The 12,460-nt window shown below is 43.0% G+C and overlaps 1 protein-coding gene across 5 annotated transcripts in view; it reads left to right on the plus strand.

Moving 5' to 3' along the window:
• PC (pyruvate carboxylase) overlaps positions 1–12,460 on the plus strand; it is a 67,183-nt gene that overhangs the window by 4,723 nt on the left and 50,000 nt on the right. Inside the window, exon 3 of one of the 5 annotated variants that reach the window (XM_006771527.2) lies at positions 8,822–8,950. The exons of the other annotated variants lie outside the window; for them this stretch is intronic. Within the exon in view, the coding sequence (XP_006771590.1) occupies positions 8,948–8,950 (3 nt within the window). The 5' untranslated portion in view covers positions 8,822–8,947. The remainder of the gene's footprint in view (positions 1–8,821; positions 8,951–12,460) is intronic. 5 annotated transcript variants of the gene reach the window in all.

Below are 12,460 nucleotides of genomic sequence, written 5' to 3' on the forward strand. Positions count from 1 at the left end.
CTTGGGACGCGGGTCATGGGGAGGGTGGCGAGGCTCCTCAGGACCCGAGGAAGCATCTTAGGGCCGGGCCGTCTCTGCGCAGACCCCTTGAGTCAGCATGGAAAGCAGGCTGGTGGCGAGGGACTCTGGGAAGCCGGTGGCTATTGACCGTGTCAGCTGGCTGTGAAAACACTTGGCACGCGTTCACACTGACCTCAGTCTGCCGTCACAGTGACGGGGTAAAGGTGGACTGTCCCTTCTTTCTCTCGCGGAGTGCTCAGGCAGCATTGCCCGTGTGACCGCCTGCATTCCAGGTTTCTCCTCACACAGCTTCCCCTGATGCACTGAGCTGTGCATCTCCTTTGCTGCAAACCAGGGCCCTCTGGCCAGGGTCCACCTGATGATCCAGTTCTGTCTCCTGTGCTGGTCCCAGGGAACATTCCAGCCAGCTCTCCGACTAGCATCGCCCCGTCTCCACCCTCTGCCCGCTGCCCTGGGGACTTTGTTGCTCAAGGACAGCTCTCCCCAGACTCGAGTTCAGGGCTCAGGGTGAAGATTTCTTTGGGGAATTTTTCTTGGGTTTCTACCGAGTAGCTATTTTCCTCAGGAGACACTTCTTGACCCAGGAGTTGTCCTTTCTGAGATGTCCCCACAGCTCTCTCTTGGGCCAGCAGCAGCCTCAATTGAGTTTGCCCTATTCTCTCTGCGTATCTCATCCTCCTGTTCTCCACTGATAGAGCTGAATGTTATTGCTCTTCCTTGCATCCCTGGGAGGAGAGGTGGGGAGTTGGGTGAAGGTCTCTAACCACCGATCTTATGGAGCTGAGAAACGGAGATCCGTCTCCGGAGAAGGCTGATGAGCAGAATTCAATATTCGGATCCCTACCCCCTTGTGTGTCTTCCACCAAATCCATCAGTAGGAAGGGAAAATTGGTGGCGAGAAGGGCTGCCTTCTCCCAGGTCATCTAACTTGTTAAAGTTTGTTTGGTCTTCAGTCTCTAAGTCCCTGCTGAGTCTTGGAGTTTTGCTTAATTACCACACTAAGACCCTCCAGTGGAAGGTTCTGCTCTGCCCTCCTCCTTTGCTATATCTCCTTGGTGATTCTGAATGTGGGCTTTTGTTTTTTTAATCCTTACCTAAGGAGTGAGGATATTTTTTCCATTGATTCTCAGAGAGTGGAAGGGAGAGGGCAGGGAGAGAGAAAAGAGAGAGAAACATCGATGTGAAAGAGAAACTTTGATTGGTTGCTTCTTGCACACTTACCCTGACAGGGAGTGGGGATTGAACTTGCAACCCAGGTTCACGCCCTTGACTGGGGATCAAACCTGCGGACCCTCGGGTGCACAGGCTGACACTTTAACCACTAAGCCATGGGGGCCAGGGTGGGCTTTTTTGGGACGGTAGAGCTTATTTTTTTAAATATGCGAGAAGGTATAACCCAGGTCATCCCAGCACCCTGTCATTGCTGTTGTCCCTTACTCCTTATCTTTCTTACAGGCCAGAGAAGGGGGTAGGGAGTAGGGAATTCAAAGCTGCTCTTAAGAACATTTCCATCAGCTGTGTGTGAAATGGGGCCAGTCTCCATGTGTAGCAGCTCCTCTCCTGATGACATCCATCCCTGGCTGAAACCTCTGGGAAATTCCGTGATCTGGCTCTGCTGAGTCATGCTTAGTCTCTGAGAATATGTCATCTTTTGTTTGTCTGTCATTGGCGAGTTCAGGGTCTGGGAAAGGCTGCAGTTACACAGAGTGCTATCATGCTGCTAATCTCTTATATTTGTCCACCACTGTATGCTTCCCCTAGTGCTCTTGCTAACTGATATGCTGTTTATCAATATTAAATTTTATTAATATTATCAAATCATCCTATATAATAAAACCCTAATATGCAAATTGACTGAACGGGGGAATGACCAGTTGCTATGATGTGCACTGACCATCAGGGGGCAGACACTCGACACAGGGAGGTGATTGGGGGGCGGGGCCAGCCAGTTGCCTCCAGTCACCTCCTGCAAACCAACAGTCAGACATCCCCCGAGGGCACGGGCCAGGCTGAGGGACTTCCCCCGCCCCCTGTGCACTAATTTCATGCACCGGGGCTCTAGTTAATAATAAATGTATTACTTATTCTTGAAAACTTTCCTTTCTTATGATGAGGAAACAGATTCAGAGAGATTGACTTGATGAATTTCAGGTGAGTGACATGTTTGGGCAGGGTTTTTTTTTTTGTCACCACACCCCATCCCTACCCATGGGTTTTTGTGTAATGCAAAGATTATTCAGAAGTTTCTTTGGATGAAAAAAAAGTTGGTGTTCAATTTGTTAAAGTTGAAATCTAGTTCTTAATGGCTAGTCTTCCAAGCTTTGCTTCTAAGTGTAACCTACAATCTTTCTGTTCTATTTATGATTTTAGAAAATTTTAATCACTTTGAAGGGCCCTTTTGAATAATACTGGATCTCATTTGCAAACTTAACTCATTTGAAAAATTTATATTGAATTTCTAAATTACATTCAATTTCCTTTAATTATTTTAATATTTCCAATTGTCTGATTAACAGACATTCCTAATACTTAAATAATTCCTGTAAATCTAATAAATTAAGCTGGCTCTTAAATTTTCTTAAACATTCCTGTATTCCTGTTTTATTTAAAAAAATTTTAAAGTGTATTTTTACTGATTCCAGAGAGAAGGGGAGAGGGAGAGAGAGAGAGAAATATCAATGATGAGAGAGAATCATTTGTCAGCTGCTTCCTGCACACCCCCTACTGGGGATTGGGCCCACAACCTGGACATATGCCCTTGTCTGGAATCAAACCCAGGACCCTTCAGTCTGCAGGCCAACGCTCTATCCACTGAGCCAAACCAGCTAGGACTACAATATATAAGTTTTGATGTATATGTATGCACTCGTGAAACCTTAACTATGAAACCATAATTAAGAATGAACACATCCTTCATCTCCAAGTTTCCTTGTGCCCCTTTTTGCAATCCTTTCCTCCCATCTCTCTCCGCTTCCCCCATTCCCAAGTAACCATGGAACTGCTTTCTGTTACTACAGATTAGTTTGCATTTTCTGGTTAACATATGCAGGATCATATAATATGTACCTTTTTTGTCTGGTTTCTATTACGCAGCATCATTTTGAGATTTTTGGGGGGGCATATATCAGTCCTTTCCTTTTTTGTTGTTGAGTAGTATTCCATTATGTGGATACCCCACAGTTTGTTTATTCATTCATTCACCTATTAGTCATTTCAGTTGTTTCCAGTTTTGGTGATTGTAAATAAAACTGCTATGAATGTTTGTGTACAAGTCTTTGTATGAACATATATTTCTTTTTCTCTCGGGCAAATGTGTGGGAGTGGAGTGACTCGATAATATGGTAGGTGTATGCTTAACTTAAACTGCCCAACTGTTTCCATAGTGGTTGTACCATTTTACATTCCCACCATCAGTGTAGGAGAGTTCCAGTCCCCCCAAATCCTTACCAACACTGGATATGGTCAGTCTTTTTAATTTTAGCCATTTTAAAGGTGTGTAGTATTGTCTCATGGTTTCAATTTGAATTTCTCTGGTGATTAATGATATTGAGCATCTTTTCATGTGCGTATTTGTCATCTGCCAATACTGATTTTAAGCTTAGTAACATTCCTACTTAAAATCACAAATCTAAACCAATTACTTAGTGCCCTGGTCAGTGTGGCTCAGTTGGTTTTGTGTCATTCCATGCACTGAAAGGTTGCCGGTTTGATTTCCAGTCAGGGCACATGCCTGGGTTGTGGCTCAATCCCCGGTTAGTGGAGGTAGTTGATAGATGTTTTGTTCTTACATCAATGTTTCTCTCTCCCTCTCCGTTCTCTCTACAAAATCAGTAAAAAAAGCACACCCACCTTTCTTAAAAAACATATAAACCAATTAGTGACATATTTTAATTGGAATCTTGAGAGTGACTTGTTACTCTGTATAGTCCAAATTACAGTGAAGATTATCTTCTATATATAAAATCCTAAGCGACCGAACAACCGGTGGACTGGTTGCTATGATGTGCACTGACCACCAGGGGGCAGACACTCAATGCAGGAGCTTCCCCCCTGGTGGTCAGTGTGCGCCCACAGTGGGAGCACTTCTCAGCTGACCGACCTGTCCTGGCAGTCTACCAGCCTGGCGGCAGCCATTCACTCCCTTAGTAGTCCTGCAGGCCCAATCTCTGCAGAATGGGCCAGGCACTGACGGACTGGCACCACTGGCACGATCCTGACAGTGCCGTGGGCCTCTGGGAAGTCAGCCTCAGGCACCACTGCTGCTTCCCCTCCTCAGACACTCTGCAGGGAAGAACTGATGTAAAAGCAGCCATCAGGTGGCTTCCGACAACTGGCGCGACCATCAGTGGGATGGATCTGGATTCCGGGCTGGCAAGGGCATCCCACCACCTGCCCAGAGGGCCGATCATGTCCCGGTACCTCCCTCCACCCCCTGCCTTGGGACGAGCGCCATATGCAGGGCTCATGGCTGGCAAGTGCCGCGGCAGCAGTGTGAGCCTCTCCTGTTCGGGACTGACTGGGTGCAAGCCCACGGCAGGCGCAGTAGGGCTAGGATGAGTGGGAATGGCAGGCAGGAGCTGCAGGTGGTGTTAGATTACCAGTTTCGGCCCCATCCCTGCAGGCCACCCTGAGGGACACCACCCATGCACAACTTCGTGCACTGGGCCTCTAGTCTCTCTATATAAAAGCCCAAATGACCGAACGACCAGTCGACCAGTCACTATGATGTGCACTGACCACCAGGGGGCAGATGCTTCAGGCAGGAGCTGCCCCCTGGTGGTCAGTGTGCTCCCACAGCCAACCTGTGGCTGGCCAACCTCCTGCGGTCCCTCTTCCTGGCTGGCTGGCCCCAATTGCTGGCCAGACCGAGGGACCCCACCTGTGCACGAATTCATGCACTGGGCCTCTAGTAGTAATAAAGTAACAAATACACACAAATTTCTTAACACAAAGTTATAAAAATTATGGTCTTTATTTTCTTAGTATATTTATTTTGAATGCTATATATCTTTTTGGAATAAAAAAAGCTTACCGAATAAGGAATTAATGATGTGACCTCACACTCTAGTAAATTACTTCCTATGCAACTTTTGGAATTTTTTTCTCAATTGGATGTTTCTTTTATTAAAATATATTTTATTGATTTTTTTACAGAGAGGAAGGGAGAGGGATAGAGAGTTAGAAACATCGATCAGCTGCCTCCTGCACACCCCCTACTGGGAATGTGCCTGCAGACCCTTTAGTCCGCAGGCTGATGCTCTATCCACTGATCCAAACCAGTTAGGGCTGGATGACGTTTCTTTATAGTCCAAGATTCCTGTCCATGATGAAACTAGGTCTTGACCTTTGAATCCAACTGCAAGGAAGAACCCTGATTCATTGCATTTTTGTGCTCAGTGGGGGATGGTCTCACAGCCCATGTGTCCTAGGTGGAGGCATCACATTGTCTGATCCTCTTCTCATGGAACTCTGCACCTCTCTGCCCAGGTTGCTCAACCAGATGCCTGGACTCTATTAATCTATTTAAAGCTTCATTCTTATGCACTATGGCTACAAAATCGGTGGAATTAACATACAAAACAGGCGGGATTTAGATTTTGAATATCTCCCAAGGTTTTGTCTGACCAAGCACTGGTTCTAAAATCATGCCAGTGACAGAGCTGTGCTAGAATTTGAGTTCCAGTCTTCTGAGTCCAGGTCTGGCATTGCTACCCTATATCTTACATCTTTTCAAATTAAGAGAAAGGAGTCTAGTACTTAAGAGTTCTTGGTTTCTAGTTAGGCTTGGTTAACAAGAAATTCTGGCACCTGGAACTCATGCCTTCCTTTTCTCATTCTTTAGTTCACCCCCAACCCCCCACCCCCGAAATGGTAAGAACTCTGACTCCTGACCTCCCCCTAACCTCCCAGTGGAGAATTACCAATCTCTTTGGAGGGGCCATTGCCACTAAATTCTTGATAGAGACTTAGGTCTTAGAGGACAAACTTGCATCCCTGTCCTGGTCACTGGGTATGCCCTCAGGAAGCTTGTGGGTGGTGAGTGGGAGGGACCTGTTTGAAAATTATTAATACAGTCTGACCTCTCTCCTGATACCTGATGCTTATGTGGCCCCATGTGGGTAAAGAGGGGAGGTCTGTGAAGTTCCAAAAAAGGATATTTGAGTGGAGGACTGTCTTAGATTCCTACTCTGCAGGAGTTTTAGATACAGTCTTTCCCTTCTTTGGTTCTGAATTCCCTATTCAGGGTGGCGAAGGAGCATTGTGTAATAAACAACAAATGATAGTACATTAAATGATGGTGGGGACGTCATTGAATGACAGAATGTCTGTTCAAAGAGAGAGGAAAATATGCTCTACTACAGTGCAGGACATTAAACAGCAGGGAGAAAATAGAGAGAAAATTAAACCTAAAATTTTTTAAAAAGGAGGGGAAAAAGCATTTGCAAATGCAATTTTAGAAATGCAACTTAAAGTATAATGCGTTTTTATAGCAGAAAATAGGAAAACACCAAAATATACCTCAGAAAAGATTTCTACATATGTAATCTGTTTATGCCATTCTATTCAACTTTAAAAATAGTCCATCAAACTGTAAATAATCAAACTGTCATTTTAACTTTATTACTACAGTATAAGAGCCATGATGCTCCTACATAAGAAAGATACATTATAAAATAGAATATATAACATCTCATTGAGATTTTTTTGGAATGTTATACCATTCCCCCCCACCACCCCCCCGGCTGCTGAAATGATAAAGTTATGCATTAAAAAAGTTATTTTCTGTGTCCTTTTAATTTTAAAGAATGATATTTTTTAAAAAATAAAGAAGGGTGCAATTCATAACACTATTTGGGGCTTAAGATCAGGTGCAGGGTATTTTGCTATCAGAGTTTTTCTCTTTTACCCCTTTTCTTAAAAAAATTATTTTAAGGGGATGATACCTCTTTCTAAATGACATATGAGATACGGATTCCTGGGAAGTGGTGGAATAGGATTTCTTAAAAGATGTTCCTCCATAAAAGAAATGAGAAAACTGGCAAAAATTGTCAAAAACCAACTGTTTTAGAATTCTGGGAATTAACAAAAGGCTCAGAGCAACAATCCAATCAGGAACATTTAGTCAAGAGAAATGGTTGAATCTTGTTTTTAACAAAAAAAAGTATGAGCCCTAGCTGGTTTGGCTCAGTGGATAAAGCGTTGGCCTGAGGACTGAAGGGTCCTGGGTTTGATTCAGTCAAAGGCACATGCCCTGGTTGTGGGCTCCATCCTCAGTGTGGGGCATGCAGTGCAGAAGGCAGTCGATCAGTGATTCTCTGTCATCATTGATGTTTCTATCTCTCTCTTCCTCTCCCTTCCTCTCTGAAAGCAATAAAATAAATAAATAGTTAAAGGAATAGATACATCTTAAAAAAACAACAACACAAAAACAAGTATGAGACAAGAATGGTACATGCATAGGAAAAGAAGCAATCAGTAGAAACTATCCCCAGACATGGGACTTTATAGACAAAACTTTAAATCAACTATTTTGAAGGTGTCTAAAGAACTAAAGGAAAGTATGAGAACAGTGCCTTATCAAATAGAGATGATTAATAAGTGATAGAAATTTTAAAAAAAGGAATCAAGAAATACTGGAGTTGTAAAGTACAGTAACTGAAATGAAAAAGTCACTAGAGGGGCTCAATATCAGAGTTGAATTGGCAGAAGAAAGAATCAGCAAACTTGTTGATAGGTCCGTTGAGATTATCCGGTCTGTAGAATAGAAAGAAAAAAGAATAAAAGAATATGAACAGAACCTCAGATCCTGTAGAACACCATCAAGTCTATCAACAGATACATAATGGGAGTCTTAGAAGGAGAAGATAGAGAGAAAGGAGCAGAACAAATAAATATTTGAAAAACTATGCCCAAAACAAATCCCAAATTTGATGAAAAACAATAATTTATACCCCCAAGAAGCTCAGTGAACTCCAAGTGGAATAAACTGAAAGAGAGCTACACCTAGCCCTATCATAATAAAAAAAAGAATCTTGAAAGCAGCAAGAGATAAGCAACACATTACATACAAGGGATCTTTGATGAGATTAAAAGCTCATTTGTCCTTGGGAACATGGATGCCAGAAGGCAGCGGGATGAAACTAGATGCCATGTGAAACCTTCAACTGCATTTGACCTCTGAGTCTTAGATAGCTCCGATCTCTCACATCTTCAGAAATAACATGTCAATTTAGTTCCTAAAAAACAATTACTCCGGTTTCTTCTTTCTTTTGCATTTGATTTTAATCTTTAATATCCAACATTTTTGCTCTAGGAAAATTTCCCCCTGAAACAGGAATAGAATACTAATTACATTAAAATACACATATATAAAAAGTAGTCCTGCATTTTCCCAGGAAAAGAACAATAATTTCTAGAATACTCAAGTGTTTTGTTTTAATCATAATTAAAGTCTTGGTCATCTCATTAATCTCTGTAACTTACATATTTAAATTAAATATTAGATACCCGTTAACAATTTATAAATGGAAGGTGCCATTATTGAGTAAATAGATTCTTCTGTGAGTGAATGTGTCCCTTCTCCCTCCCACTTATGAAGCAACAATATGGTTAGTTTAATTTTATGAGTAGAACATCTATTGCTGCAAATGCTAATTCTCCTCTCTCCCCCGTGTGTAGGCTTGGGTTTCTTCTGCAGACACCTGCTGTTCACTTATGTCAATCTTGTTACCCAAAATGACAAAAGGAAAGCTTTTGGGCTCTTTTTACATCTGCATAATATGTGAATTCTTTCTTCCAGTTACTCAAGTTCTGGAAACTTTGAGAATCATCGACACTAAAAGTGAGCAGGCAACAGTCAGAACCTCTGTAAAAGGGCGTCCTCAGGCTTCTGAATCTCTCTTGACCGGCTGTGTCCTAAATCTGCATGGTAACAAACTGTCCATCTACCTCCAAATCTTTACTTAAAAATTTCACACCTATTGTATGGAAGAGCTGGGTATCAAACTTATCAGTCACATATCTGTTCATTAGAGAACTCTTCCCAACTCCACCATCTTCAAGGAGAATTATTTGAAAAGTGATGATTTTCCTACCATTATTAAGCTCAAGATCTTTGACTTTAGAACCCTTTTCAAGCATCATCATTATCTCTCAGACTCTGGGAAGATTCACTCAGATGTGGACAACAGGGGGAAAGCGATTCACCACTGTGCAGGTTCATAGGAGTACAGGTTGTTTCCCGCGGCCACACCGAGGACATCGGAGAGTTCTGGAGAGTTCTATCCGGGGCAATGAGGAAAGCGAGAGGGTCGGAGACCCAGCAGGCTGGACGTGGTGGTGAAGGTGCTGCCTGAGTCCAACTCTCAAGCTTCTTTTATAATTGAGCTGCAGGAAGTCTGTCTTTTACCAAGTTCTTCTCAAGTATTTCTAGAACTATGGAAGGCTTATGATATGTTCTACCAAGGCTGGAACATAGTATGAGTTCAAAAAAAAAATTTCTAGATGAACGAACTCTACTTGGGTTGTTTATATCCAACTGTCCATCCACTTTTTCCTGCATGTCACCTACTTCTCCCTGTCTCAGGGCTCTAGCCTCTCTCTCAGACCATTTTGTCTAAAACATACAAATAGACCTGTCTCATAACTTCTCAAAACACAGCTTTTAAATTTTTTATTTTAGAGAGAGAGAGAGAGAAACATGTTCTATTTGTTTATGCACTCATTGGTTAATTCTTTTGTATGTGCCCTGACTGGGGATTGTACCCACAACCTTGGTATATCAGGATGATGCTGTAACCAACTGAGCTACCCGGCCAGGGTTCAAAATACAGCTTTAAAAAATATTACCTGATATTTCATAAAATTTTACTGAATACTTGGGGATAGCAGAATGGAATTACAATATAGAAAAAGAAAGTTTTGGCTCCAAAGGTGAATTCAAACTTTACCATGTCAATGTAAGAAGCATACAGACCAGTAGAGAATTTTGATGAGTTTACTAGTGTCCTGGTGCATGGATTCGTGCACATTGAAAGGAAATTAATTAAAAGAAATATTTTAATATTGCTATTTGCATCATGATAATGAAAAGAAAATAGTATTCTACTAAGTCTCCTATCTACTTACTCCAGGACTTCTATGAGGATCAAATGAGATGAGGCCTGGGAAAATGCTTCACAAACATTTGATTAAACTAAAATCTTTGCACCTGGCTATAAAGCAAGCCGTGTTCCTAGGCCAAAGAAACTCCAAGGGGGCTATTGGCTAGGGAGAGGAAGCCAGGCGTTGTTATGTGATGTCGTTACCCGGCACCCACAGCCACCGTTTCCCTGCTGGGCTGGGCTGTGGGCTGCATTTTGTGCCATGGGGTCTTGGCAGCGTTGGCTGTGATTTGGTGGGGTATTGCTCCAGGGTAGTGGCGGGGCCTGTGTCCCACTTGGGGGAAGCTGAGTGTTAGTTTGTCTGCACCAGGTCCGTGGTGCCGTTTATTTTTAAATGGTCGGTGCGCATCATGGCAGCTCCTGCGTTGAGCTTCTGCCCCCCTGGTGGCCAGTGCATGTCATAGCTACTGGTCAGATGGACGGACACTTAGCCTTCTACATATATAGATTTGAGCCAAGCTAATGACATATGCCAGGGAGCGAGATCTCAAGTGCCCCAGAGAATAAGTTTTGTAGCTTTTTTTATGCATTTGAAAGTTAGGAAGGAGCTAAGGAAGATTACATGGAAATGGGAGAAAGCAAGATGGAAACTGGATTGTAAGATAGTTCAGAAGATTATGTGCTCCCTTGTGGGTGGTTATACCTTCAAGGGATCTGAAATAGAATTACTCTGGCATTTCAAAAGTGTGTTAACCTAGATGCACAAGAACAATGGGCCGGGCTTGCTTAAGGCAAAGATAAACCTTTTACTAAAGAAGTTATAGGCCTGGAGCATGACGACCCACCATACCTGCCCAGTGAGGAATTTATGATCAAATCACGTGTGAGGTGACTTTCACTGGTCTTGGCACTTTTACTACCGAACCCCTTTTTCTTTGTATGTGGATAGCGCTTTATAGTTTATCATTTTAGCCGACAGTTCTTACTGTCAATGGTTAAGGTCATGGGTTTGGTGTTTGTGGATGATGGGGCAGAGGTTCTAATGGATTCAATGACTCACCCAGCTCCACCAGTAAGAGGCAATCCGATTCCTGGCCTCGGCTTCTTCCACAGGATATTAGTGTGATGTCTCAGGGTCACTGTCACAGGGCTGAAAAGACCGATCTGGAGCTCTCTCTTTCCCATTTAAGTTCATCTCTTAATGGGCATTTGCAGCTTCTAGAACTGGAGCCATTTATTGTCACCTGCACGTGCCTCTCCTCCCTGCTGTGTGGCCCGAGGCCATTTCTGTAGGCCGTGAAGGTTTGCCTCAGCCTTTCTGGATTTTGACTATCCCATTCCAACTGGCTGCAAAACAGCCATTTGTGTTTTTGCTGACCTGGGCCATCTTTTTATCCCTTTTTACCTCTGATATTCTTAAGAGGCAATTTCAATATTTGGCAGAATAAACTCCCCATGATCTAATTCTGAGTTTTCAACTGACTGAATGGTTTAAGAAGGGCAAAAGTTATGACTGTGCAGTATTCCAAGAAATTGTTCCTTTCTCAAGCATTTACTGTGTATCTGTGGATACAGCTCTTTCCTGGATGCTGTAATAAATGAAATAGAGAATAGAAAAAACAAAATAAAATCAATAAAACCAGAAGCTGGTTCTTTGAAAAGATCAACAAAATTGGCAAACCTTTAGTTAAATGGACTAAGAGAAAAAGAGAGAAGATTCAAATTACTTAAATCAGAAAAGTGGGAACATTACTGATTCTATAGAAATAAAAAGGTTATGAGACAACTGCACAATTATACACTCTCGTTTCCCCTCCTTTGCCCACCTCCAGCCAGCCCCAAGACCATTTTGAAAAAGAACAAAACTGGAGACTCACACCTTCTGATTTCAAAACCTACTACAAAGCTGCAGCCATGCCCTGCTGGCGTGGCTCAGTGGTTGAGCATTGACCTTTAAACCAGGAGAATACGGTTGGATTCCCGGTGGGGTGGGGCATGTGTCCCAGTTGCAGGCTTGATCTCCAGTTGGGTGCATATAGGAGGCAACCAATTGGTGATTCTTTCTCCTCATTGATGTTTCTCTTTCTCCCTCTCCCTTTCTCTTGAAATCAATAAAAATCTCTCTCTATATAAAAGGCTAAGTGACTGACTATACATCCATCCGACCACCTGTCCAACCGGCTGGTACATATGCGTGCACTGGCAACTTAAAAATAAACGTTGCTGTGGCCGGTTTGGCTCAGTGGATGGAGTGTCGGCCTGCGGACTGAGGGGTCCCAGGTTTGATTCCGGTCAAGGGCATGTACCTTGGTTGCGAGCACATCCCCGGTGGGAGG

Source organism: Myotis davidii, unplaced genomic scaffold (assembly GCF_000327345.1).
Source record: "Myotis davidii unplaced genomic scaffold, ASM32734v1 scaffold425, whole genome shotgun sequence".
NCBI lineage: Eukaryota > Metazoa > Chordata > Mammalia > Chiroptera > Vespertilionidae > Myotis > Myotis davidii.